Source organism: Mirounga angustirostris, unplaced genomic scaffold (assembly GCF_029215605.1).
Source record: "Mirounga angustirostris isolate CCGP_5_RB_7025 unplaced genomic scaffold, mMirAng1.0.hap1 SCAF_7, whole genome shotgun sequence".
In the NCBI taxonomy this organism is placed as follows: domain Eukaryota; kingdom Metazoa; phylum Chordata; class Mammalia; order Carnivora; family Phocidae; genus Mirounga; species Mirounga angustirostris.
The window spans coordinates 94207770-94233980 of NW_026991715.1; the positions used below are offsets into that span (position 1 = coordinate 94207770).

Below are 26211 nucleotides of genomic sequence, written 5' to 3' on the forward strand. Positions count from 1 at the left end.
TCCCTCGTGCTTCCCCAGAGAACACAAAGATGCTGCAGCAACCCCTCCTGGGCCCTGCTTTAAGGACCAAGAGGCAGCAAGCTGCAGGAGGCTTGAGCAACAAAGTCCACAGACCTCTCTACCTCCATGCTCATTGCAGCAGTCCCCCATCCCCAGGTGCAACATGCAGGAAAAGAGCTCTCACCCAGATCAGACAAGCAGGTCCTCTGGAGTGACCCTGGGGCCTGCCCTCTGCTTGGGGACTCAGCTGCAAATCAGGCAGGCCATGCCTGGCACTGGCCTCTCTCTCTGACACCAGCCATTCCCCACCCCTGCCCCCGCCACCACAGGGTCACATCTGCTTTGGCAAACAGCCAGTTTTAAGTTACTGACTCCAGTTATATTGATTCAAGGAGTCACTGGGGACCTCAGCCTGGCCAAAGCTGGGGGAAAGAACCCATCAGTCCGTCTGTCCATCCGTCCATCCATCCATCCATCCTCACAGCCCCCAGCCCCAACTAGCTTCCCCCAGCCCAATGTCCATTCTGATGGTAACGATCCTCTCCCAGGAGTGGAAGGGGAGGTAAGCAGACCCACCACCACACCAAACACTGAAAGAGGCTACTGGGTCTCAACAGCACTCAACACACACAACATTCGTTAAGCCATAAAGCTGGGAGAGACACCATTTTCCCCACTCAAGGCTCTTTTGGGGCACCTCTGGAACCCCAAAGGCTAAAACCTAAGCATCGTCTCTAACCCTGTGAGGACACCTGCCTTCAACCCAGAGGGGGAAGGGGCAGATAATCTCTTTTGGCCCCAATCCAGCTCCTCCTAAGGCCCCTCCCTTGCAGCTCTAGGTGGGTGGGGGGCTAGGGTAGCTGGCACTTCTATTTCCCTTCCCTTTCCCCCCCCCTCCCCGCCCAAACACGCTGAGGCAGCCCTGGTCTGGTTCTAATCGGGGCTGAAGTCGCTCCCTCTTTCCCTCTTCTCTTTCTCTGCGCCCCCCCCCCCCTTTTCCTTCATTTCCACGGCTTTGGAAGCCAGAGCGTTCCAACTGTCTGCGTGCCAAGACCTTCCCGAGTCTGAAAGCTGCTGAAGTAACAGATCAGATTTTAGCAAGTGCTTTCCAGGCTGAGCGCCAAGCCCTCTTCTGATTCACAGAGAGCGAGCGAGCGGGGAGTAAGGCGGGGAATCAGTCGAAGGCTGCACCACCTTGGGCGAGGGTGTGCGGAGCGTGGCCCATTCTGGAGCGGCTTCAGGGCAATGGCCTCTCAGCCCAAGCGCCCGTCTCTGCTATCTCTCACCTAGTCTCTCCAAGACCTGTCTCTGTCTCTCCCTCTCTCTCTCTCTCTCTGTCTCTCTCTCTCCCTCCCCTGCAAACGCCTTTGAAACCACAGAGTAATTTACAACTGAAGCTTTCTCCCTGGACTCAAAATCCATTCGGCTCAAAGGAGCCTTTTTGTTTGGAAGAGCGAGCGGGGATATTAAGGGACGGATGGCAGAAAAAATCCTCAGGTCCCAACTCCTCTCCGGTTGTGGGCAGGGGGCTTGGAGCTGGGCACACTGCAGCGGCTGAGTCCGCTGGCTCCGGGGATCTCCTCCCAGCCGAGGCCGACAGGGGCCGCGCCAGTCTGAGCCCTGCAACAGAGCCCCTTGCCCTTGGCTGGTCCCCCGCCGGCGCAGGGCGCGCGCGGAGCCGCCCTTTGGCGCCCTGGGAACAGGTGCACTGGGCTCAACGCCCAGGAGGGGTGGGGCACAGGGAGGGGGCGCGGCCCAGGGGAAGGGGGTCGCCCTGCACCGCTAGGCAGGGGCAGGGGGAGGTCAGAGGCAGGATCCTACGTACCTGTACCTGGAAGCACAGCAGCAGGAAGTGTAAACACCTGCGGGAGAGAGATGGAGAGGTGGTCAGGGGGACTTGAGGGAGGGGGGCGCGCGGACAGACAGACGGATAGGCAGCCGGAAAGTCAGACGAACGGCCGGGCGGGCAGACAGAGTCACAGGCACACGGACAGACGGCCAGGCAGGGTAGGCAGCCCCGCGCGCGGGCGCTTACAGGCAAGTGCAGGCGGAGGGCGCTGAATACATCGCTGGGCGGGGGGGAGGCGGCGGCTCCTAGCCCAGCCTGCACATGTCCGCTCCGCGCGGCCGGGACCGGGCGCCTCCGCCGCCGCCGCCGCCGCCGCCGCCGCTGCTGCTGCTCCCTCCTCGCCGGCTGCTGCTGCTGCAGACTCTGCTGCTCCGGGGCGCTCCGCGGCGCGCCCTGCGGCATCAGCGCCCCGCGCGGCTCCTCCCGAGCGCTGCGCCCTCCGGGCTGGCGCGGGGGCTACGGGTGGCCGCCGCTGTGCAGGAGGCGCCGGGCTGGTGCGGGGAAGCTTGCTCACTGCTGGCCGGCCGGCCGGCCGTCCGGGCGTCCGCGGGAGGTTGGCTGCTCGGTTCACTCCGGAGGCAGCATGCACGACGGGGCTGGAAGCTGGGGCGCGATCTCCGGCCGGGGCGCGGGGCTGTGCGGGGCCAGGGGTCAGCGCTCCAGGGCCGGGGCGCGCGGCTGCAGCAGGAACGCGTCACGACCGCACCGTCTGGGCGCCCGCCGGCTCATGTCTCCTCCTCCGCGTCTCTCCGGCCGTGCGCATCGCCGCCTCCCACCACTGGCGGCGGCCGGGGCGTTTTCTACGCGCGGGCGGCGAGGGGGCGGGGGGCCGGGGGCGGGCCCGGGCCCGAGTCGGCACAATGAGGATGCGGGGCCCGGGGGCTCCCCCCTCGGGGCGCGGCCGGACGGGCGCTCAGCTCGGCTGGGTGCGCCGCGCCCACATCAAAGGCGGCCCAGCCTGCTTGCCTGCCTGCCTGCCGCGGCCTCTCCACCGCCTCCTCCTCCTCCTCCTCCTCCTCCTCCTCCTCCTCCTGGCGGCTCCGGGTTAGAGGGAGGCGCTCAGACTCTCGGAGACGGGACGCGCAGCTCCGAAGGGCCAGAGCCCGCGAGGCTGGAGCTGGTGAGCGCTGGAAGCCGTCGGAGCTGTGCGCCCGGGCGCAATGACCCGCGCCGCGGCGCAAATGCTGCCCGAATTGGGAAGGCGGCGGTCCCCAAGAAGGCAGTTAGGTGCGGAGCGTCCTCACTCACCCACATTCGCTACTAGCACTCACTCACACCCACTAGCGCTTCAGTGGGGAGCCGGGAGGGGGCGGGCCAGGCCCAGCCCCCGGGGCGGCTCCGTTTAAGGGGGTTCGCTTTCGCCCGCCCTGTGAGTCCACGCAGGACCGTGGCGTGTCCCAGATGCCCTCTCGGACGGCTGGCACTCTGAGACCCCTTCTGATGTCTCCGTCCTTGCCGCTGCGGGGGAGGGGGGTCTCCAGGACTTCTCTCCCCCTCACCCTCCTCCAGAGCTCTCGGGTCGGTTCTCGGGCTCCCAGCGGGGCTCTCCGGTAGGCGAGCCAGCTTTGGAAACGCGCGGCTGCCACCTAGCGGCCCCGAGGCGTCGCTGCAACTCCAGCCCGGGAGGGCTACAGGGAACAACCAGCAGGACTCCGGCCAGCGACCACTCTAGGCCCTCCGCCGGCCACCTGGCTGAGACTAGCTTCCGTTTGTATTCTAAGCGGTTTAGTTCCTTTAACCAGGACTCCAGTGAGGGTATCTCCTCTCCCCTCCTCTCCCCGCTTCAGGGGCAACACTCCCGTCCTTTCCATCTTCAAAATGTAGGTGTTGTCATATGCCGCCGACAGTCGGGCTGTCCTTTGGCCTGATGCTAAGGGAGAGGTCATAGTGAGAAACAAACTCAAAAAGCAAAATTCAGGAATCCATACTATTTGGTTAAAGACCTGGTGTCACTGGCAGTGGTTGATAATCCCATTGTACTAGAGCATAAACTGAGGTAGCTGCTGTCAAACGGGAAATAACTGTTCCGTGTACCAGCCCTCTCCGCGAGCTCTTGTGAAGTTCCCTTTCAAAGCTAAGGCTCTTAAACAGGTTGCCTCTGTCTCAGCATTAAGACACAAGAACAGAAAACCTTTTGAAAACTAGCTGCTGGGTGTCGGGGAAAGCTTGTGTGTGAAGGGCTGGGCTGAATTTACTTAAGACATTCTCATTGCTTATACTATTATTACTTTCTATTACTTTTAAATGGAATGGGTATATAACTATCTTTTAGGTAAAATGCTTGCCATTTTTTTCTTTTTTTTTTAAAGATTTTATTTATTCATGAGAGAGAGAGAGAGAGAGGCAGAGGGAGAAGCAGGCTCCCTGCGGAGCAGGGAGCCCGATGCGGGACTCGATCCCAGGACCCTGGGATCATGACCTGAGCTGAAGGCAGATGCTTAACGACTGAGCCACCCAGGCGTCCCTTTGCCATTTTTTTCAATGTTCACATAAAGTCTGTCAACCTCACAAATAAGACTATCACCCAAATAAAGACTGACCAAAAAAGTCCAGTCAAAAGAACAGTTCTGAATAAGAGCATGAACTCAAGAGTCAGAAATCCTGGATTTGAATATTGCCTCCAACATTTACTTATAAATTCCAGCAAGTAACAGTCTGAGACTGCTTCCTCATCTACAAACCATGGCTAAGAACAGTAACAACTCAAGAGTTGTTTTCAGTTACTGAATGAGGTCATTCTGAGTCTGGCACATAATAAAGGCTCCAAAGGTTTTAGCCATTATTAATAATTATAATTATGTTTCTCAGATTTTCACTTTCTTTGTGATTCCATGAAGTAGGGAGGCAGTATCATTACAGCTTAAGAGGTGTCCAGTCAGGTTCTGTCTTAACTCCAACTCGTCATTTAACCACATTTTTTCTTACCATTTACATCTCAAATCTAGTTTTCACATACCTATTTACTTACTATATACATGATTTTTATATGGAGTTTTCCTATCTGAATTTGACACATGAATTCATGTTAACTTCATACGTACCACTATTTGGTAGTCACTTCTCAATTCATTCAATTACGATTTATTGATCCTACTGTCAAGGCCATGGGTGAAGACAGACAAGTTCCTGTTCTACAAAAGCTACTTCACTTTCAGGGAAAATGGGCAGTAAGTAAGGGAAGTCAAGAGATAAATTCTAGCCTATCAGTGCTTTGAAGAAAACCAATGGGATAGGGAATACCTCTTAGTAATATTTAGGCTAAGCCACAAAGGTGAGGAGAGCTAGCCACGCAAAGGAATATTCCAAGCAAAAGACACCAAGTGCCTACAGGTAGAAAAAAGCTAGGTAACAGGCAGGAATAGCCAGGGTGAGTGGCAAAAGTTCAGGGTAAAAACGGGCAAATACTTATCATGCCTCAAAGGCTCTCAGAGGCCAATAGGTAGCCAAAGGCCTTTTTTAAAGGGACTACTGATATACAATTTTTAAGTCTGTTTTAAGTGTGCTCAGAGTTTAACATAGATCTATGTAAACACCCCCCCCCTTTTTTTTTAGATCTTACTTATTTGACAGAGACAGCAAGAGAGGGAACACAAGTAGGGGGAGTGGGAGAGGGAGAAGCAGGCTTCCTGCTGAGCAGGGAGCCCAATGAGGGGCCGATCTCAGGGTCTGGGATCATGACCTGAGCTGAAGGCAAAGGCCTTAACAACTGAGCCACCCAGACACCCTGTAAACACCTAAGGCATCCTTCCCACACCCATTGCTGGTCCCAAATTAACATTAATTGGTTGGCACTAGATACTAGTGTAATGTAAATAGAACCATGTATTATTGTGCTATTTTGTGTCCAGCTTCTGTTCAGTATGTTTTTGAGATTTCACCCTCATTCATTGTTGCTTTTATCATTTAATTGCCAAGTAGTACTCAACAGTGTGGATGTACTATTATGTTTGGCAATTAGTCTATCAAAGGCTTTGAAACTAAGGGTCAGAATGAATTTGCTTTTCAAAAGCTTATCACAGGTGCTAAAGAATGAACTGGAATGGTCCAACTATGGCAGTTGGGGGGCCAAGAAGGCTATTACCAGTCCAGGCAACTGTAGTTTGGGATGGATGACTGCATGCTACATCAAATTCCCAGTTGTAAGCTAGTAAACTTGCAATTTTCTGAGCAGATTCTCATCTGTAAACCCCCTTGTTGTCTTATGCGGGACTGAAAATTTAAAGGGAGTTGAGAATGTGTATCGACTGCTAGTGCAATGGGATGCACGCCCCGCAGAGCAAGTTAATGGTTTTGCTTACTGACTAATCCTAAACAACTAGACCTTTGGGACACAGTATATAGTTAAATGTTTTAGATTCCTATCTTTTTCAAGTATGAAAGTAATATACAGCACAGCAACCTGACATTTTCTACTTTTCTCCAATTTAAGACTCACAAAATTCAGGGAGTTCTATTGAATACAAGTATTTTGGATACAGATAGGAGAACCTCCTGCCTAGGAACACAGAGCCTCAAGCCTTCAACAGGATCAAGTAGTTTAATAAGAGTAGACAGACCCTTAGCACAGACGAGGCTCTAAAATTTTCTCAAAACCAGCTCTCAGAACTTTCACAGCATTAAACAGGACCTCTACTGCCAAATGCATGAGTCAGGGAGCAACTGGCTCTTTGGCAAGAACTGGCTGGAAGGTAGCCTTAGACTTTCTGAAATAACATTAACCCTTTATTGTTAACTATACTGGAGTTTTAAAAAAATTAAACTTTAATCCTTTATCTCCAGAGCCCAGACCACACTACCTTTTATTCAGAGGCTCAGTGTATGTGACCCTCAACTTTTCTTGGACAATTTCAAACAAAAGCCCCACAACCTGGACAGTTTCTCTCCCTCATTAAGCTACTGGTTGTCAAGACCACATAGTAGCTTCTGCAGCTTTATGACACACTATAAACCTCATACTATTACTTGCATGGGTCCATTTAGAGTCTGATCTGCTCTCCCCAAATGGCCTTATGTTCTGTGGTTGAAATTTAAGGTAACACAACCTTACACAATTAAGGTATCAAATGAAAACTTGAGCTTCCCTCAAGTTACCAAGTGCCATCACTGCCCTCCAAATGCTGACAATTCCCCATTGCTTTTCCAAAGGGTCTGATCTGATCATCCGTAAAGTGAAGCTAATGAGCACCACCCACCCAGACAGTTCCTAATTGCTATTTTTTATTTTAAAAGATTTTGAGAGAGAGCAAGCAAGAGCAGGGGGAGGGGCAGGAGTGGGAGCAGCAGATTCCCCACTGAGTGGGGAGCCCCATCCCATGCAGGGCTCGATCCCAGGACCCTGAGATCAGACGCTTAACCAACTGAGCCACCCAGGCATCCCTGCCATTCTCCTCAAGAAATGGATCATTCCAGGTCTGAGAAAGAAAATGAAGATGAACCTGGAACATTTTCTCACTAGAAAGCAAGACACTATCAGACTACTAGAGTCTGTGATGGTAGGAACAAGCTTGAAGGGGACTCCATCAGCCAAAAAAGATGTAAGAGCGAAACACCAATACATAAAAATCTGAATCCAAAGTACTTAATTAAAACTACTTCCAAAAAAAAAAAAAAAAACCTCACTACCTTCAGAGGTTGCTAGAACATCAACCTATCATTCTGAAAATTGGTAAAGAACAGAACATTAAAACATGTTTTTCAAAAGTCAGGTAGAGGCAATACAAGTGGGGATTTTAAAGAAAATGCCTGCAAAATAGTGAATGGTATTGCTAAAGAACTAAGCCATTAAACATTCATATTCAACAGACTGGCTTAAGAAAGGGAAATATAGTTATTCCATCAAAAAGTACTTTAGGGGCGCCTGGGTGGCTCAGTTAAGTGGCCGATTCTTGATTTCAGTTCAGGTCATGGTATGAGGGTCTTGAGATCAAGTCCCTTTTTTCAGGCTCCCTGCTCAGTGGGGACTCTGCTTGAGATTCTTTCCCTCTGACCCTCCCCACACCCCTGACTCCCTCTCTAAAATCTTAAAGAAAAAAAATTAGTACTAGGGGGATGCCAGGGTGGCTCAGTCAGTTAAGTGTCTGCCTCTGGCTCAAGGTCATGATTCCAAGGTCCTGGGATCAAGTCCCTCATTGGGCTCCTTGCTCAGTGGGGATACTTCTTCCTCTGCCTGCAGCTCCCCCTGCTTGTGCACTCACGGATGAAAAATTTTTTAAAGATTTTATCTATTTGTCAGAGAGAGCAGAAGCAGGGGGAGCAGCAAGGCTCGCTGCTGAGCAAGGAGCCCGATGTGGCACTTGATCCCAGGACCTTGGGATCATGACCCTGAGCCAAAGGCAGACACTTAACCAACTGAGCCACCCAGGTGTCCCATAAATAAAATCTTAAAAAAAAAAAATTACTAGGGACAAAGGGAAATAATTTTTTCCTTATTAGTCTTAGAAAACTAAAAATGCTTTAAAATTTTTTAGTTTTCCCTAAGTACCTCAATTGTATGCTTTTTAGCAATTAAACCAATATTGATCTAAGTATGGCCAATCTCACTTAACAGTTTGCACTGCACAAAAGTGTTTTTTAAAGAATTTCTAGTCACAAGCCTAGGAGTTCAATTTTCAGATTACCATATTTTGTTGGCTGAGGTCCAGTACCAAGCACTATTAAGTGACTTTGGAGGCACGAGGAAACATGCCCTACCCGCAATCTTTTACAAAGATGGATCTGATCAGCTTAACTGAACGTGCAAGAACAGGACCACCAGTAAGGCCAACAGCTTTCCCTCAGAATGGGAAGTCCTTTCAGTTTTCCTGCTACATTAAGTACCCATCAGCTAAGCCCAAGGGTTAACTTCTACACAAAGCAACTCAAATAATAAACCTATCAAACCTACATTTTGGTTAAGTCATTAAAACCTAAGTATACATCTACTTCTGAACATTTTAAGTAACTAATTACCTAATATAGTCCTACATCATCATATACTGTGATGTGAAACACTATCTAGGGAAGGAATGACTCATCTTTAATGTATTTATAGTTCTTAGTTAACACTCTGTGGCACTATTTAACACTAGTAACTTTTTCAAATTCATGTGCAGGTTAAGCATTTTGAGATTCTATGAATTTAAAGATGATCTTTTAAACATTAAACATAAAAACATCCTTTAAAATAGACGTACTTTCCAGTGAAACTAAGAACAATGAAGATTTACCATTTCCAACTGAATCTCCATTAAAATAAGATATAAAAGGAGAAGCTACAAGGACACCCTGCAGAGGAAACGGAATAATCAATGAAGGAAACCAAAACCTGAAGTCAATGACTAGAAGAGGCACCTGAAGCCTGGAAAGTGGGATTTAGAAAGACAGTACTGAACCAACCAACCTTTCCCAAACTCCAAAAGTAAGGTTACTCAGAGCCCCTGCTGGGCTGACTCAGCCCCTAGGGCATCTCTGACTCTTTTGAGTTCGAGCCCCACATTGGATGTGGAGCCTACTTAAAAAAGTAAAGTAAAAAAAAAAAAAGTGGTTGCTCTACCAAAACCATTCCAAAAAGGCTGATATCTGCTCATTCCCATCAAAGTATTTTGAACTACAGCCTAATCAAAGAAAGCAATCCTCCTAATCAATGTAAGACAGGATAAAAAAAAAAAAGAATAAACAATGCATGAGGTGAAAAGGGTTCCTTCAAACTTTAAATATGTCCCCAAACACCAAGGAAGAGCATTTAGAAGTTAATAAAACCAACACAAATTTGAAGACATAAAATAGTCCTTTCTCCTGAAGTTTAAACAAAGAGGAATGATGAAAAACATCCAACAGCATCAAACAAAAGGCCCAAGAACAGATAGAAGTTAAGCAGGAGAGCAAAATCTCCCAAGAACATGCCCCCAAACTGGAGAATCTGTGGAGAACAGACCCAGTCTACCCAGGTCCCAGAACAAGAAAAATTATAAAATTTCAGGAAACCAGCAATAGGGCAATCTTAATCAGTTCTCAGGAAAACTGGTCATATACAAAACAACACATGAAAATGGCAATAGACTAAGCCATAAAGGGCGCAATTAAAATTCTGAGGAAAAGATTTAGCAGCACTGAATTTTATGTCAAAAACTGACTTTTTCAAGATTAAAAGTAGTCAGAAAATACTTCCTCCATATATTAGCAAACTACCTGGAGACACCACAGCGAAAACAAGAGGAAGAATAGTAATCTAACCACAACCATCATGCAACTGGCACAGGGTAAAACAGATAAAAGATGCCAAGGATTAGCCCCTGAATGTCCTCCTGTAACCACCACATGCAAATTAATCCTTTCCCTATGGATCTAAAAATGTATAAATTATGTGCTATTTTGGGCAAATTCAAAAAACAGCCAACAGAATTCATTTTCTGTTCTTGTTCAGATTAAGAACCCAAGTTGAGAAAAGCTGCTGCAAGGTGTAAACATGCCACATTTTACCAGTAAAAACTGAGCTAATGTGGACAGGTGGTTTGAACAGTTGGAAACACACTTGCATGGTCATAATTATCATCTGTTATCAAGAGGTGAGAAGCTTTAAACATTAAATGCTCAAGAAAAATAGAAGGGTTAACTCTGAGAAGCAGAACTATTTGGAGGGGTAGGGCAGGGACTGCTTCTCAGGGGATTTTAGGGCATTATTTGACACTTTTAACTATGTACATTTATTTCTCTGACAAAGTATAAGAAGGGTAAATAACAGAAAAGAGAAACAGTGCTACTTTATTAAAATACTGAGTTTATTTCACATGTATATTTTTGTCTCCCCACCATTTCCATTTGTCTGACCACCACTACTACTATGTCCTATCATAACATTCCATACATACTTAAAACCAAGCAAAGGGTGGAGTTCCATCTTTAAAAACTAAACAGGCATTTTGGACAACACATTCTTGGCAATGGAACCTGGACAACATTTATCAGACACGGTAGGGAAAGTTCTCACTCTGCATTATAAAAAGGACAGCCAGATATCAACTGTTACAGAAATGAAATAAGACGGAAAATTTTAACAAACTGTTTAAACTATTTTCTTAAAGAGACTTCCTCCACTGCCAGAGATCCTGAATAGCCTGGAAAAAAGAGAAAAGAAATGCAGTTAAAGAACCACAACACTTCATAGACACCAATAAATTAAACCATGGCTCTTTGTACAGTTCAACATATCTATTTTTCATCCTACCACCAAAAAGGTCCACTACATAATTAAGAACTGATTTCAAGGAAATTTATACTCAGACATAATTTAATTTCAAATACTTCAAACAGACATAAAATCATGTGAATCTTTGTAAAGCAGAGTCAATGGTACTAGTATGTATGTAACAGCTTAGATAAATGAAATTCAAGAGTAGAGAGGCCAGTTTGGCCTACGTCATCTGCTTTAGGGCTGCCAGATTTAGCACATAAAAATACAGAACACGCAGTTAAACACATTTATTTCTAAGCCTATGGAATACATACTAAAAAATTATATTTACTCGTAACACACCAGATTAACTACTCAGACTTGTTCTTATCTGGGTTTGTTAAATCACTTAACACCAATCTTCCAAGACATAATCTGCTTTTCCATTCTTAAAATCTAATGATTTAATGTGGTCTACTGACAAAGAGTATCCCTGTCCATTTCTATGTCCTCCTTTGACACACAATGAAATCTACACTTGTTCTCATGCTAGTATTAACATCCATATAAAAGAATCATTCTTTAAATATGACAGTCTCAGTTAACTAGTTATTATTTATCCACTTCAAGTTGGCATTTCTTTTCCTATTCATAAATGACGTTCTTTTTCATCTTGAGATGACTGGCTGGCTCAGCTGGTGGAGCATGTAAATCTTGATCTTGGGGTTGTGGTTCAAACCCTGTGATGGATGTGAGGGTACTTTAAAAAATCTTTGAAAATATAAATAAAAATAGTCTTGATATTTGTCAATTCTACAGGATTCAACAAATTCCTTTAAACAATGGAGTGTACTTCAATGTGTTTTTTGAACTTCCCTAAATTTACATAATCCTACTGCTAAACAGGTATTTAAAACTGTATGTAAGAAATAAGTAGGCTTTATTCAATGAACATTTAAAAATGTCACTAAGAACATTTGGAGTCTTTTCTTCAAAAGCAGGATTTCAGTGCTTCAGATAGATAGGATTCTCTCAACTATTATTCAACCACCACTGGGTTTCAAACACAAGAGAACGGAGTATTAAATGTGAGTAACTCTCACAAAAACCCTCCGTTCATTCAGTTCAATATAAATGTTTAAGAACAATCACATGACACTCCAGTCAAAAGAAACATCAGATGTCACTTGAATAGTGCTATGTAGAATGAGGACAGCAAAACACCTTTTGTAGAATCATCACTGCTTTGAGTAAACATTGTATCTTTACATAAATATTCACCAAAATTTGATCTGTCATTTCTCCACAAAAAGCAGTACAATTGTTTTCATTAACTTAATTCAAGAGCTTCTGCAAAGATTTGCTAGTATTTCTTAAATCCCATCTGGAAGGGATTTTACTAGCCAAATCCTCAGAAGCAACTCTTTTTCACAAGAAAAATTACACAAGCAATGGAAAAATTTCTTTATATGTTGTGACCTTTATCTGTGGGTATGCTGTAAAAACAGGCATTTAGTTTTGATAATCTCTGTAACAGTAAACAGAACTACTTTTTAATATTGCAGAAATTTCACCCTTGCACTTGAAAATAGGCTTTCAATTTTAGACTCGGAAAATACTTCTGAAGGCAGTGAGTTCAGTCATTTCAGCTGCCAAGACTGATAATACACTGTGTGGAAGGCCTTTACAACTTTGGTTATTTTATTTCCCCTGAATTTTTCTTAATCACAAATTATATTTCACCACTTTCTTTGGTACTAGTGGGAGAAATCATCTGTCTTATGCTTCCTTGTTAGTAATGCTGGTTTACATCTTACTTTCCACTATGCAATACTGAACTAACAACTGCATATTGTGGTTTCACAAGGATTTTTGTTTTAACAAATGTCCACTACTCAGAAAATTCACACTTGGCATTTTGGGGTTCAAACGTACACAAACAGAATAGCCACCAAAGGAGTGTAATATTGAATTTCATCGCCATGTAAACAAAGGCTGAACTCAACAATAGTATACAGTGTTGAAACACTTCAAAGGGTTTCAAACTGGAGAAAAATAAGTGCTGCCATTTAAGTCACCTAAGTACTAAATAACTGGCAGAAAATTAGCTCAAACTGACAAAGTTCTTCATTTACTGAAAAAAGTTGAGGCTTAGGGGTTGACAAAAACCATTTAACAGAATATTCTGTATATACAAGACACCTAGCAACCTTACCTGTTTTTACATTTTCCTTTAAAATCTGAGTCAGCAACCATAAATAAGACAATAAAAATGCATGAATTTTTTTCTATTGACAAAATAATGTGTAAGAAATACAAAACTTAACAGCTGACTCAAACTAATATACGGAGTACTAACTACAATTTGGCTTCTTGCTTCCAGATTTTACATTTAGGTTGATTTTAGAAAAATGTGCTTCCCCTAAGACCTATGGAGAAAATGGTCTCTGCCAACGCACAAGAAAACAAAAGTCCAGACTACCTCAAGTACTCAAATGGAGCAGCAAGGAAAACCACAGAATACTCCCTTAGCCAACAGAGTACCAAAAGTAAAAGTGAGTTCAGTAACCAAGAGATAATTTACCAACTATATAAAAAGCTGAGAAAAACATACTTAAAGAGTCATCTCAATCTCTGCCAACTAAACTCTTAAGTTTCCATATATTTAATCTGAAGTACTGTCTGTGGCTAGGAACCTTTTAAAAGAAGCCAACACTTAAACTAAAAGAATTATAAATAAATAAATCACAATAAAATATTTGGATTTGGTCATGTCTCCTGAAAACTCAGTTACCTCTTGGTCAGTCATCCGGAAGCAATTCTTCACATAATTGATGAACTTGGCTTCCACTTTGGGAAGAGAACCACCCTAGGAGACAAAAGCATTATTAAGGGTAAGTACAGAAACACTGTTTTTGAGATATTATGAAATTCCTCACAGATTTTCATGCTATTACATGGATCATTGGTTCATTCCATATCCATTCAACTCTTTCACTTCAATACTTTGTTTTTAGGCCCAGAAACACCTACTGGGCAACAATATTTAGAACCTAGGCCTTTCATTAAGGAGGGCACAGTGATGTAATGAGCATTGGGTATTACAGAAGATTGATGAATCACTGAACTCTACTTCTGAAACTAATAATACGCCTTATGTCAATCAATTGCATTTAAATAAAAGAGGGAGAAAAAAACCTAGATCTTTCATAGTATTCCCATATTGATAGGTTTGTCAGTTTCAAATTCTCTCCAACCACTCTAAAAATACAAAATATAAGCTACACTTGAGATTCTTCAGGCCCACTCAAATGTCAGTTTGATTGCCTACTCTATTATATACCACCCAGAACCAAATACAAATGTATACCCCCCTTTTGAGTACCATATACAAAGAAATCAACATTGTTTATCACTTAATACTTACTACTTTTGAATGATCTTATTTAACATACTAAGTATATCCTCTTTGTTTCCTCTTTGGTAACTAAATTTTAATTTTCCTTGTAACCTGAATCTTCTATGCATTTTAAAAGATCAAGGTTTCAGAATGCCAAAGAAATCATGGCACAAAATAGGCTAGTGATCAGAGGTATGGTGTAAGATCCTTAAATTGCCTCTATAATCTAGAAAATAAACCTCACTGTAATTTCCATTTTTAAATTATTGTCACATACATTCTTATTTGAATCATTAAAGTATTTATTGAGCAGCTAGGGAGATACAAAAGTGATTAAAACATTGTCAAAGAGGTGAGGCAAATGCACACATCATAGAAAGCCAAGTGTAAGGGGTCACTGAAGCACAGCAGTCAAAAGAAAAGTGCTTTGGGAGATCAAGAATGAGATTGCTTCCAGCCTGGAAGGGGGTGTGGGTGGGTGGCAAATCAGGAAAGGGGATCTGAGACTTCAGTCTGGATTGTTGATGACAGTCAGTATGGACTATATTTGTCTCTCCTTTTTCTCTCCCCAGCTTTGGGTTTAATTTACCAGTAGTGCCCAGGACTGTTCAATTCGCCTGTAATTAAACCAAGGAGATAGGACCATATTAAAATGGGGGGGGGGGAATCTAAAAGATGTCATTTTAGCATTGTATGCAAGGGGTAAAAATAAAGCAGTGATACCAGAAGCTAGAAAGGTATACAGTAGTACTAAAGCAAAAACACACACATTCTGGTTCTAAATGTTATTTTTCCAATTGACTCTTCACTGTACAAGGAAATCTACTGAAGCCAGGTTAAAACTTAGCACAGGAAAAACATGGGGAAAGGAGTCAGCAACTTTTCCTCACCATCCCATCCCACCTTTACTCTCACCAATTGGGGTCTTATATTTTAACTCACAAAATTAGCTTTTTTCAAATGTTTCAAGACATTTAAACTATTTATTCAGTATTATTCTACAAGTCCAAGTTCACTAAGGTTTAGTAAGTTTAGTTTCCCAATCAATAAGCAGCAGGATGAGAGCTAATTTCTTCTCACATTTCCCCCTAAGACACAAGGCAACTAAATGTAAGCATATCAAAGATTCAAGATATCACATATATCGACCAGTAATATCTTAGTATAAAAAGCAAATAGAAAGGACTCAAATTTGCTGGAAAATGTTTGACTAGAGTCAGTCATGAGTATTTTTTAACTATACCAACAAGCAACCAGATGGTCTCCACCTTTCCAGAGGCTTGCAATTTTATAAAAGACTCACACGCCCTCTGCTGGTTCTGTAGCATCTTACAACCAAAAAAAACAAGCAAAGGAAACTACTGAACTAAGAAAAGAACAAGCAAAGGAAACTATGGAACTAAGGTCAGAATGAATCTTAAAACTTACTTGTATTTCTTTTATAAAAGAAAATAAAATATACATAAATTCAAGTATACACATGAAAACTCATGATTAGAAATGAATATAAAAAACAATCCATTTCTGAAAACAAAACAAAAAGGGGCAGGTATATAAAAAATAAAAAAAATAATCTAGTTCCAAGCCTTCACATGGTTATTATTTTAACAGAGGAAGGAATAAACCTATCTAGTTTTTCAGCAAAGATCCTTTTACTCACTTTTTCTATACTTGCTTGCATTTTTGCTTTAATGTCTTCTACAGAACTAGGTCCTTTTGGTGTTTTGGGCGTCTTTTCCTGTTTTTTGAAAGATTCTTGACCCTGGAAAAAAAAAAAAAAAGGTGAATTTCAAAAGGTCCCTAAGAGTACAGCTCTTTTAAGACCCATCCCCTATCTACCTGGATTTTCTCAAGAAAATCACTCTTATTTACAATCCTTCCTTGTAAAATGTACACAACCATAGTCACATTATTTTAATGTCTGAACAATAATTTTCTCTTAACATCATCCCTTAAAAAGGGAATAGGAATAGTTTGAGCTTGCTTTTATATTCCACACCAGATCAGTTCTACACTTAAAAGGTTTCAAAATTGAAACCCAAAGGCCCCAAGAATGAAGCAAGTAAATGCAGCTTGAAATGCCTGAGGCCCATCTTGTAGCTTCTAATAATCTCCAAGCCCAGGTACTGTGGTTCTTTTAAGCTGTTAGATTCTAACACACAGCCAGGGTTGAAAAACTGCACTATGCCTTAAAATAATACTTTCAACCAACTCCTTACAGGACACAACTGTTTGTAATGCAATAAAAATCTTTCTGTTGGCATCCTCCTCCACTAGAATGCCAGCAGGCATACATCTAGACAATAATTACCAGCCAGCACACTTTAGCTCTTTGAGACACCAATTACAAGTATTCTCCAAACAATGTCAAATTTCAGACTAGCTTCTTTCACAGGAGAATTTTTAATTTTTCTAACTACTTCAATGAAAGCTGTGTTTTTGTATGTTGCCACTTACTTTTGTTCTTGGTGTTGATGGTTTTGAGTCTTTTCCATTCTGGTTTGATTTTTGTGCATTTTTGGCTGGAGTATCTCGTATAGACTGCAATTAGAAATTAATCTTAATCAATGCCCTCCTACACAACAGACATGAGTGCAAATAAAACTTCCCCAAACCACATAACAAAAGCAGCAGTCAGGCTAAGACAAAACAGTCATTCTGAACTAACAAAGTGGGAGAAGACCACATGGATAAAGAAAATAGATCGTTCTGTACCACTAGGAAAGTTTTTAGGACGAAAACCCTACTCAGGACTAATTTAAGTATGAGATCATCAACTCCTCCCCAGCCAGCTTTCGTTAATTACAAAACAAGTGAAAAGCACTAAAAAATCTCCATCATTTCTGTTATTAGTTATTTCTGACAACCTCATACCACTGTATCCTACTTACTTACTTTTTTTTTTTAAAAAGATTTTATTTATTTATTTGAGAGAGAGAATGAGATAGAAAGAGAGCATGAGAGGGGCGAGGGTCAGAGGGAGAAGCAGACTCCCTGCCGAACAGGGAGCCCGATGCGGGACTCCATCCTGGGACTCCAGGATCATGACCTGAGCCGAAGGCAGTCGCTTAACCATCTGAGCCACCCAGGCGCCCCCTACTTACTTTCTTTACTGGAGCCTTTTCTTCAGCTTCCTCATCATCAAAATCATCATCATCATCACTGCAAATGAAATGAGTCATTATTACTGATTCCATGCACTCATAAGCCAAAAAAGCATATGTAGAAATTGGATGAACCTACAAGTTTAAGTCAATCAAGACATTAAGAACTTTCATACTTTCGGGGGATTGATTGACAAAAGATTCAGAAGCAGGATCTTGAAGAGCTATTTGCATGTTCGTCTTCATTACAGCATTATTCACAATTTCCAAGAAGTGGAAGCAACCCAAATATCCATTAACAAACACATAAGAAAATGTCATATATACAACTAATGGAATATTCAGATTATTTTGATAGTTATTATTACAATATTCAGATTTTTGAGAGAGCAAGCAAGCTTGAGGTCGGGGGGGGGGGGTCTACCTCAAGACCCTGAGGATCATGACCTAAGCTGAAATCAAGAGTCGGGACACCTAAACGACTGAGCACCACCCAGGCGCCCCTGGAATATTCAGTTTTAAAGGAAATCCTGTCCCATGTTAAACATGGATGTACCTTGAGAACATTATGTTAACTGAAACAGAACAGTGACAGAAAGACACATACTGTATGATCCCACTTAATGAGGCATCAAAAGTAATCTTTATAGTCCTTATAGAACCCAAAAGTAGATTCGTGGTTGCCAGGGGCTGGAGAGTGGTGGAAATGAGGGGTTTTCATTCAATGAGTATTATTTTCAGTATTACTAGATGAAAGAGTTTAAGATCTACTACAACATGAATATGGTTAGCACTCCTGAACTGTACACTTAAAAAATGGTTAAGATGGTAAATATTGTATTCTTTTCCAACTAAATGAATGAAAATAAAAATTGGAGGTCACAGTTTGAAGAAATTAAATAGAAACACATCTTATGTTCACAGATCAGTGGAAATATTCTTACTAAGGTGGCAACTCTCCAAATTAATCTACAGATTCATCATAATCCCTAAGAGTCCCAGCTGGCTTCTCTGTAGAAATTGATCCTAAAATTTGTATCAAAATTCAAGAACCCAAAGCAGCCAAAAACAATCTTGAAAAAGAGCAAAGTTGGAGGATTCACTTAAGTGTTTTCAAAAGAAACCCCCCAAAACTACAAAGCAACAGAAATCAAGAGGTTTTACCAGTGTTTAAGGATAGACACACATCAACAGAACTGAAGAGTCCAGAAATACATCCATATATTTATAGTATTTATTTTCAGCAACAGTGATCAGACTGTCAATTCAATGGTGAAAAAAGTCTTAACAAATGGTGCTGGGACAACTAGAAATCTACAGGCAGAATTTAAGTTGGTTCCCGTAACCACACCACACAAAAATGGATTCAAAATGTATCAAAGATCTAAATATAAAACATAGTAAAGGTTTCAGAAGATTTGGCAATGGCTTCTTAGGTTTAATACCAAAAGCACAAGCAGCAAAAGAAATAAAACGAACTTCACTAATCATTAAAAACATAAAAATTTAAGCTAATGTGCACATACAATGTGACCACTATATGGTCAGCTATGCTTCAATTACAAAGAAGGCAATAAAGAAATAAACTTGTGCAAAGGATACCACTCAACAGTGGAAAGACAACCCACAGAATGGGAAAAAATATTTGTGAATTGTATCTGATAAGGTGCTTGTCCCAAAACATAAAAAACCTCTTACAACTCAGTAATATCAAGACAAGTACTAATAATGCTACAACATGCATGGTTCTTAAATACTCAAAGACAAAAATAACATATTGTATGTAGGATTCCATTTACATGAAATACCTATAATAGGCAAATCTATAAAAGACAAAGTACATTAGTGGTTGACTAGAGCCGGGAAATATAAACGGTTATAGTATGGTTACTTTTTGAGGAAATGTTCTAAAATTGTGATGACTGCACAACTGTGCAATATAACTAAGAACCACTGAATGGTACATTCTAATTCTAAATAGGCGAATTAGGAGGAAAAAATCTAATCTGAGAAATCCATGTAAGTATTAGCTAATAGTGGATCTAGTTCATGTTTTAATTACTTCACAAACCTAACTTTTATACTAGCCAAAATGTGTTTCTTTTCCACATTTAGTCTCTAAATTTAAAACAGGAGCAACTTCATCTCTGTGCACCAAAGAAAACCATCTTTCCAGAACTGGGGTAAATTTAATATGATGGCCTAGTATCATGTAGTACGTGTAAAGCTATATATACACACACATACATATACAGAGTCCTTTATTTTAAAGTGATTCTGTCAATTTTGACTTTAGAACCCAATCCCTGTATGTTCCTCCCCACACTAGAAACAAGGTAACAAGGATTTCTATAAAACCAATTATCAGTTTTATTTAACTATCCCTACCTATATATTTATCTGACTACCCACCTTTTCCCTTATATTTGGACCTTGATTAACATCTATATATATTTATTTCATTCCTCCCGCACTACCAAACTTAAAGACAACTTAGAGGGAACATGGAAGAACACAAAACTATTCTACACTGTGGTTGTATCAGGAAATATACCCATTTTAAAGACCGGGAATCTTTCAAAACCCAAGCAGAATCAAGATAACCATCGGGTCCTACTCCAAAGTCTTCCTAGGAGGGATTATCTCCTCACTGAATATGCTACTGGACATAAACAGTAAACCTACAGAAAGGTAATTTAAAATCAAGGACTAAATAAAATTCAAATTTAAGTACATACACCATCCATATTTCTCATTTGTTTTTTAGTCCATTTCCCATTCTTCTCTTGGGGTATATCATTTTAATGCTGACTAATGATACCTATTCTCAAAAGTAGTTAACAGTAAAACACGAACTATACTGTTTTAAGTCTGACATGCAGGTCATCTTGAGTTTTTTAAGCATTCAACTCTGTCTTTTCCTACTTTCTGCCTTCAACTGTCATGCTCAAAGGTCTTTTTTAAGAACTACCAGCTTGGCTAGTTGAAGTTACTGAAAACTTAACTCTCATATTTGATCATTACCTAGTATCTGTTTGATCAGCCTTTCTTAGATTTTATTTGAATTGTGTTTTCAATAAATACATATGGACCAACCTGGGAACTCAGGAACAAAGCTGACAAGTAATTAAAAGTTCAACTTATCAGAAGTTACTATTATTGCACATAGGAAAGACCAATTAAAATAGCATTTTATTCTGTAGTGTGCATGTAACTCTACCTTAGCCTGATCAAGTTTAATAAATCAATCATCAAATTGTTTCCAACCAAATTTTAAATCCTCCTCGAAAATCTTCTTAATCTTTTTAAAGATTTTATTTACTTGAGAGAGAGCACGAGAGAGAGAGAGAGAGAGAGAGAGAGAGAGAGTGAGCATGCGCGAGCAGGGGGAGGGGCAGGAGCAGCAGATCCCCTGCTGAAGGGCTTGATCCCAGGACCCTGGGGGATCACGACCTGAGCAGAAGGCAGAGGCCCAACAGACTGAGCCACTCAGGCACCCCTTCTTGATCTCTTTTAGAAGAATCTTACTTTATCAGTAAGGACTAAAGAACCATGAGCCAAAATCCTTTATGGGGGGGGAAAAAAATCAAGTGACAACTTAAACAATGAATGTAGCTGGAACCATTCAGATGCTTTCTACCCAACCACTTAGGATATACTATTCAATAAAAAAAAGTACCAGCAGACTTATTATCACAGGTTCACTAATCTTCTTCAGAAAAAAGATGTATCTAGTCAAATGCATTTGGGAAATGCTGCATATTCTTTTGAAAATTTGCAGTACACTGCATTTTAAAGGCTCTTAATCCCAAAAATATTCTTTAATTCAGCTATTTTAATTCAAAGTGACAACCACAGACCATTTACCCTTTAATTGTATTAATTTCACAGGATAACTGTAGTAATTAATTTTCATAAACTACTCCCCATACAACTGTCAAGCTTCTAAAAGCATACTTACTCTTCGTCATCATCGTCATCATCGTCATCTTCATCATCATCTTCATCAGCAGCAAGTTTTACTTTTTTCTTAAAAAAAAAAAAAAAATATATATATATATATATAAATATACACACCCATATAATCATGATAATTGCTGACCTTAATCACAAAAGTAAAGGCCAGAATACGATATCCACAGTAATTTCACCTACCTGTGGAACCTTGCTACCACTTCCAGGGGCAGAACGCTTTCCAGATATACTAAGGAGTTTCACGTCCTCTTCCTCTTCATCTTCTGACTCTGCATCTTCCTCCACAGCTAAAATAAAATTTATTAGCCGCTATTAAAACTCAACCAACAAGCAAGAACTCAGAAAAAAGGGGCATTAACATACAGTAATGAGCATTTAAAAACAAAGACTCTACTAGAAAAACAGCAAATTGGGAACAGAAATTTTTTACAAAGTACTTTTCAGGGCTAATATTCTACTAGGTCTTAAATGCAAAAAAAAAACTTTTCCAATTATTTCCATTTGAACAATTACAAAGAACTAAGCATACTTTTCAAATAGGGAACAAAACAACTGCATTTGAGAATAGATAACATAATACATAACAACATACCTACTAAGTGCTGTCCACTAATATGCACAGGCCCTGAACCACATTTCAACCGTAAGACCACAGGTGGTGTTATTTCAAAGCCCCCAAGAGAAACCTAAAAAGGAGAAACTTCTGAGGTTAAAGGTTCGGTATAAAAACCTGTTCACAACAGACTTAGAAAAATGTTTGTGTTAATAGGCATTACAGGCAAACTCATAAGCCAAATGAACAAACCAGTGAACCTGTTTTTCCACTTCTGACAAACAAGTAGCAAACCACTATGTCCAAGAGTGATCATTCAACACCACAGTGACAGAAGACGCAGCTACTGCTACTAGAAGAACCAAAGGAAATTCCTCCTTCTAAGTCCTTGGTGTAGCCTAAATGACATCTACTTTAATCCAATACAATTAGACCTTGACATAGAACCCAAAGTTTAAGTGCCCTTACCGTTGGCTGTACAGACATTTTCAAAGTTGCCAGTGTGACTTTAATTGGACTGCCTTCATAATTCATTGCCTCTGCTTCAACAATGTGCAATTCATCCTTTGCACCAGCTCCTAAACTGACCTGTGAACAAAAATAGTATTTCAGCTTAAGTTTCTATTTTACAATCCCAGTATTTGTCTTCAAAGAAAAAAAAAAGCCATTATAAACCTATTATTACCACTGATAGAAAACTAATTTGTGCATTTTCTTCAAGTTTTATGTCACCTTGCCAATCAATTTCTCATACTTGACGCATTTGAACAAATGCGTAGAAATATATTTGATGGCATAGTTGTAGGTATCAACTACCCATAGTATGGATCACTTAACATTTACTGGCCACCTACCACAAGTTAGGCAATAAGGCTACAGGCCTTACTGGGGAGTACAAAAAAGATTCATCGCTGCCCTAAAGGGTTTTATACTGCAGCTAAAGAAGCAAAGTACATAAATATGGAATGATGAACAGTAGTGTGACTGAACTTCACATGATTACCAAACGAGAGGTAAAGATGCCAAGTTTTATACCACAGGTACATTATCACGTATATACAATACTCAGTTATGAGATATTATGAAAGTGTTAAGTTGCACAAAAAGGAATAAGCGGATATCAAGAAAAGTAGTGTAGTCTGGAAAATTGAAGTACCGTTCTTAAAGATAACTGGTGCTCATTTTCATCATTATCCACCTTAAAGTGATAATCCTTGTCAGCCTTTAGTTCACAACCTGTAATGAAGGAAAAAACAAAAACAAAAAATAACACTGAAAACTTAAAGGAAGACAACCAAAAAGGTAACAGTTGTTTTGTGAACAATTTTCTACTGTTCTAGATACCAGAAAGCAAGGCAGAAGTAGCTATTCCTGGATTTCTTAAACACAAAGGTCTGTAAACATCAAATAACTTCCACACACAGCTTTATAAATTCCACTTTCCCACTATACTATTTCATTTTCAACTACACTAATTACCGTTTTTAGGTAGAAACAGGCTCAAAGGGCTAGTAAATCTGGAACAGAAACCAGTATCTGAAACTAAGTCTAATGTACAGTATTGATAGAATCCTACTGTTTAAAAAGATGAATTACCTACCTAAGCACCCAAGAGAAGTGGCAAATTTAGAAATGAGAACGGTTACACGAACACCTACATGAACAGTTTATATTTCCAAGAGAAAAACCACAAATGTAAAAAGACCAAAACTTGCTACAGGGGTCAGTATCCCATCTTTGAAATTAACAGAAATAATGTACATTAAATTATCCTCAGAAATTATATTTAAGAATAGATATATCCTAGGAATATTTCCAATAGAAAAGATTAACACAAAAATACGGTATAAACTGATCAGAAACCTGGCTATTCAAAATGGTTAGGAATTAAAACCTAGCATATAGTGCAAGTTATCTACTCCCATTCCATCAAAAGGCAAGTTGTTTGAAGTACCATCAGAATAATTTTAATTAAATGATTCCATTTAATTGCCATCTAACAGTGAGGGGTACAAAGATGCCTAAATGTTATCTCAGTTAACAAATATCAGCATGATACATAAAGAAACAAATGTGGGGCAGGATTTGCACTTAACTTCAAAGCCTGGCAAAGATAGGGCTTACAGTTAATTTCATTAAGACTGAAAATGAAAACTAAAGCTGGCCTCTTTCTACTATGGTACTGCGTTCTGGAGAGGGGAGGGAAGATTCCAAAACAGTACCCGTTGTTACTGACCCAAACTGAACCCTACATACATTTCCCATCTTTTCAAAAAAGCTGTTTGCTCAACGCGGCACAGCCTCCCCACCATAAATACATAAAGCACCAGCTCTAGAGGCAAGGGTCTTGGTTTAGATCCATCTAGTCTCTACTTCCCTACAAGTACCACCTTCGTTAAGTCACTTCAGTTCTGAGCATCAGTATCGTCATCTGCAAAGTGGGCTAATTCAATCTCCCAATGTGAGATTAAAAAAAAAAGGGCTCCATAAATGAGAACTGCCATCATAGATATTAAGCACTGAACAAAGACTTCCAGAATCTTGGCTCTACTAGCCACCTCCCCCAACATTTCCCGCCCAAGAGCTTCAGTTAAGCCCCAGGATGCCAGGGTCCGGGGTGACAAGACACCAAGTAGACCCGGATGTAGTGCCCACACCCCCTCCTTCCCCCAACCACGTGGCAACCACGTGCTCCCAGCGGTTGCGGCCTCCTCACGCCCGGCCGCGCCTCCCCTCCCCCCGCAACCGGCCGAGGCACCGGGGCTGAATTTCGGCCCTAGGGCTCCGCACTCTTGAAGCCTGAGGACAATACCAGGCTCTAAATAGCCTTTTCCCCCAGAAAGTAAGACCATGCCTCACACCACGGACTCCCACAACCTCCAGCACCAAGCCTGGGCCCAGCATCAAAGACACCAGCCAGGAAATCACAAGCCTACGAAATCACACAGCCCGAGAGAAAATCATGCCCGTGGCTCTACCGCGTGCCCCCCAGGCAAAGCCGAACCCTCAGCCTGTTGGTTCTAGGGCCTGGTTACCTCAGGCCCTGGGCCTCGGATCGCTCCGGCCCCAGGCTTCAGGCCGCCCCTCCTTCCACCGCTTCGAGCTCCAGCTCTCCTCTCCTCACCTCCTATCCTATCTCTTAGGCTGCAAGGCCTGGGCACCTCACTTCCCTCCCTCAGACCTCTAGGCTGCCTAGCTTTCCCTACCAGCCCAGGCCTCAGGAAGATTCCCGCCCCACCCCCCCACCCCGCCAAAGCCACCAGGCCCTGTTCGGCCTCGCCCCAACCCCCCAGCACTTACCGAAAAGATAGTTCTGGGGCCTCAGGGGGCTCATGTCCATGTCCATCGAATCTTCCATGGGGTGGTGGCACGCACTTAGGTGGAAGAGAAGGCGGACGGAGATAAACGACTACTGTTCCACACAACAGCCGCGCAGGACGGAATCACACCAGGGAAAGGACGCGGGCTCCCTGCGTACATATATAGCATCGTGAAGATCTCGCGAGAGCTTCCTAAGTCCCGTCTCCGCGCGCGTGCTCGGGAGCCCCCCTCCCCGCACGGTCGCCCTCCCGCGCAAGCGCTCTTCAACCCCACTCCTTTCTACCTCGCCCCCCACCTCCTCCAGGTACTTCGCGGGCTCCCACCGAGCACGCGCACTCGTACCCCGGCCCCACCCCTCCGCCGCCTCCGTCTGTGCGCACGCGTGCTTTTCCCTGGAGCGCGCGCTACCCCCCTCCAACCCTTCCACGTCCTCTCCGGCTCTGGCGGGCGGACTCCGCGCCAGGATTCTGCGCTGCCCACCCTGCAAAATGGCGACGGCAACCCTTAGCTGTACTAGGTATGGAGGGCGAGCCGGTTGTAAGTGAGCCAGAGAGCAGCTCAGTTCACCTTTCTCCATCACTTCGTGCCTCTCAGGCCTCCAGACAAGCATAACCGCCTAGGGATTCTGACTTACCTGAAGGCTTGGGCTCAAGAGTTCATTGTTTCCCCAAAGTTAAAGCTTCAGGTGCCAGAAACAGTGGATTACTGATTATTCTTTGTTGGGGAGAAAAGATGTAGCTACTGTCCGGACTTACTCAACTGCTTTTATAGCTCTTTCTTTTCTGAGGAAACATCTCTGAAGTTGAAATCCCTCATCTTTATGTCATTTAGGGGCCTAAAGGGGGCTGAGTGAACCTCTTC

At 42.3% G+C, this 26211-nt stretch overlaps 2 protein-coding genes across 4 annotated transcripts in view; both read right to left on the bottom strand.

Annotated features, from left to right (window-relative positions):
• Window positions 1-6921, bottom strand: part of FGF18 (fibroblast growth factor 18) — a 38525-nt gene extending 31604 nt beyond the window's left edge. The window contains exons 1-2 of one of the 2 annotated variants that reach the window (XM_064596577.1): window positions 2036-6921; window positions 1826-1862 (exon numbers count right to left, since the gene is read on the bottom strand). In XM_064596577.1, coding sequence (XP_064452647.1) covers window positions 1826-1862; window positions 2036-2251 — 253 coding nt within the window. In that variant the 5' untranslated portion in view covers window positions 2252-6921. The remainder of the gene's footprint in view (window positions 1-1825; window positions 1863-2035) is intronic. The other variant, XM_045901432.3, reaches the window with a different exon arrangement.
• Window positions 6922-10584: 3663 nt separating this feature from the next.
• On the bottom strand, window positions 10585-25580 carry NPM1 (nucleophosmin 1). 2 transcript variants are annotated; one of them, XM_045901442.2, is made up of 11 exons: window positions 25330-25580; window positions 23186-23265; window positions 22498-22617; window positions 22069-22162; window positions 21657-21763; window positions 21463-21530; window positions 17502-17559; window positions 16855-16938; window positions 16058-16159; window positions 13792-13866; window positions 10585-10941 (listed from the first exon to the last, which is right to left on the bottom strand). In XM_045901442.2, the coding sequence occupies exons 1-11, from the start codon at window positions 25385-25387 to the stop codon at window positions 10903-10905; spliced, it is 885 nt and encodes a 294-aa protein (XP_045757398.1). In that variant the 5' UTR covers window positions 25388-25580; the 3' UTR covers window positions 10585-10902. The 2 variants fall into 2 exon arrangements, with proteins under 2 accessions (XP_045757398.1, XP_045757407.1); XM_045901451.3 differs by lacking the exons at window positions 10585-10941; window positions 13792-13866 and adding an exon at window positions 14022-15014.
• Window positions 25581-26211: the final 631 nt, after the last annotated feature.

What these genes read in the sequence shown, in the direction of transcription:
- NPM1 (XM_045901442.2), bottom strand. Translation starts at nt 25,387, where the DNA reads ATGGAAGATTCGATGGACATGGACATGAGCCCCCTGAGGCCCCAGAAC. An exon ending in TAGTGGACAGCACTTAGTAG is followed by an intron (nt 21,764 to 22,068) that starts GTATGTTGTTAT and finishes ATTTTATTTTAG; the next exon opens with CTGTGGAGGAAGATGCAGAG. An exon ending in GATGACGATGATGACGAAGA is followed by an intron (nt 17,560 to 21,462) that starts GTAAGTATGCTT and finishes TTTCATTTGCAG; the next exon opens with TGATGATGATGATGATTTTG.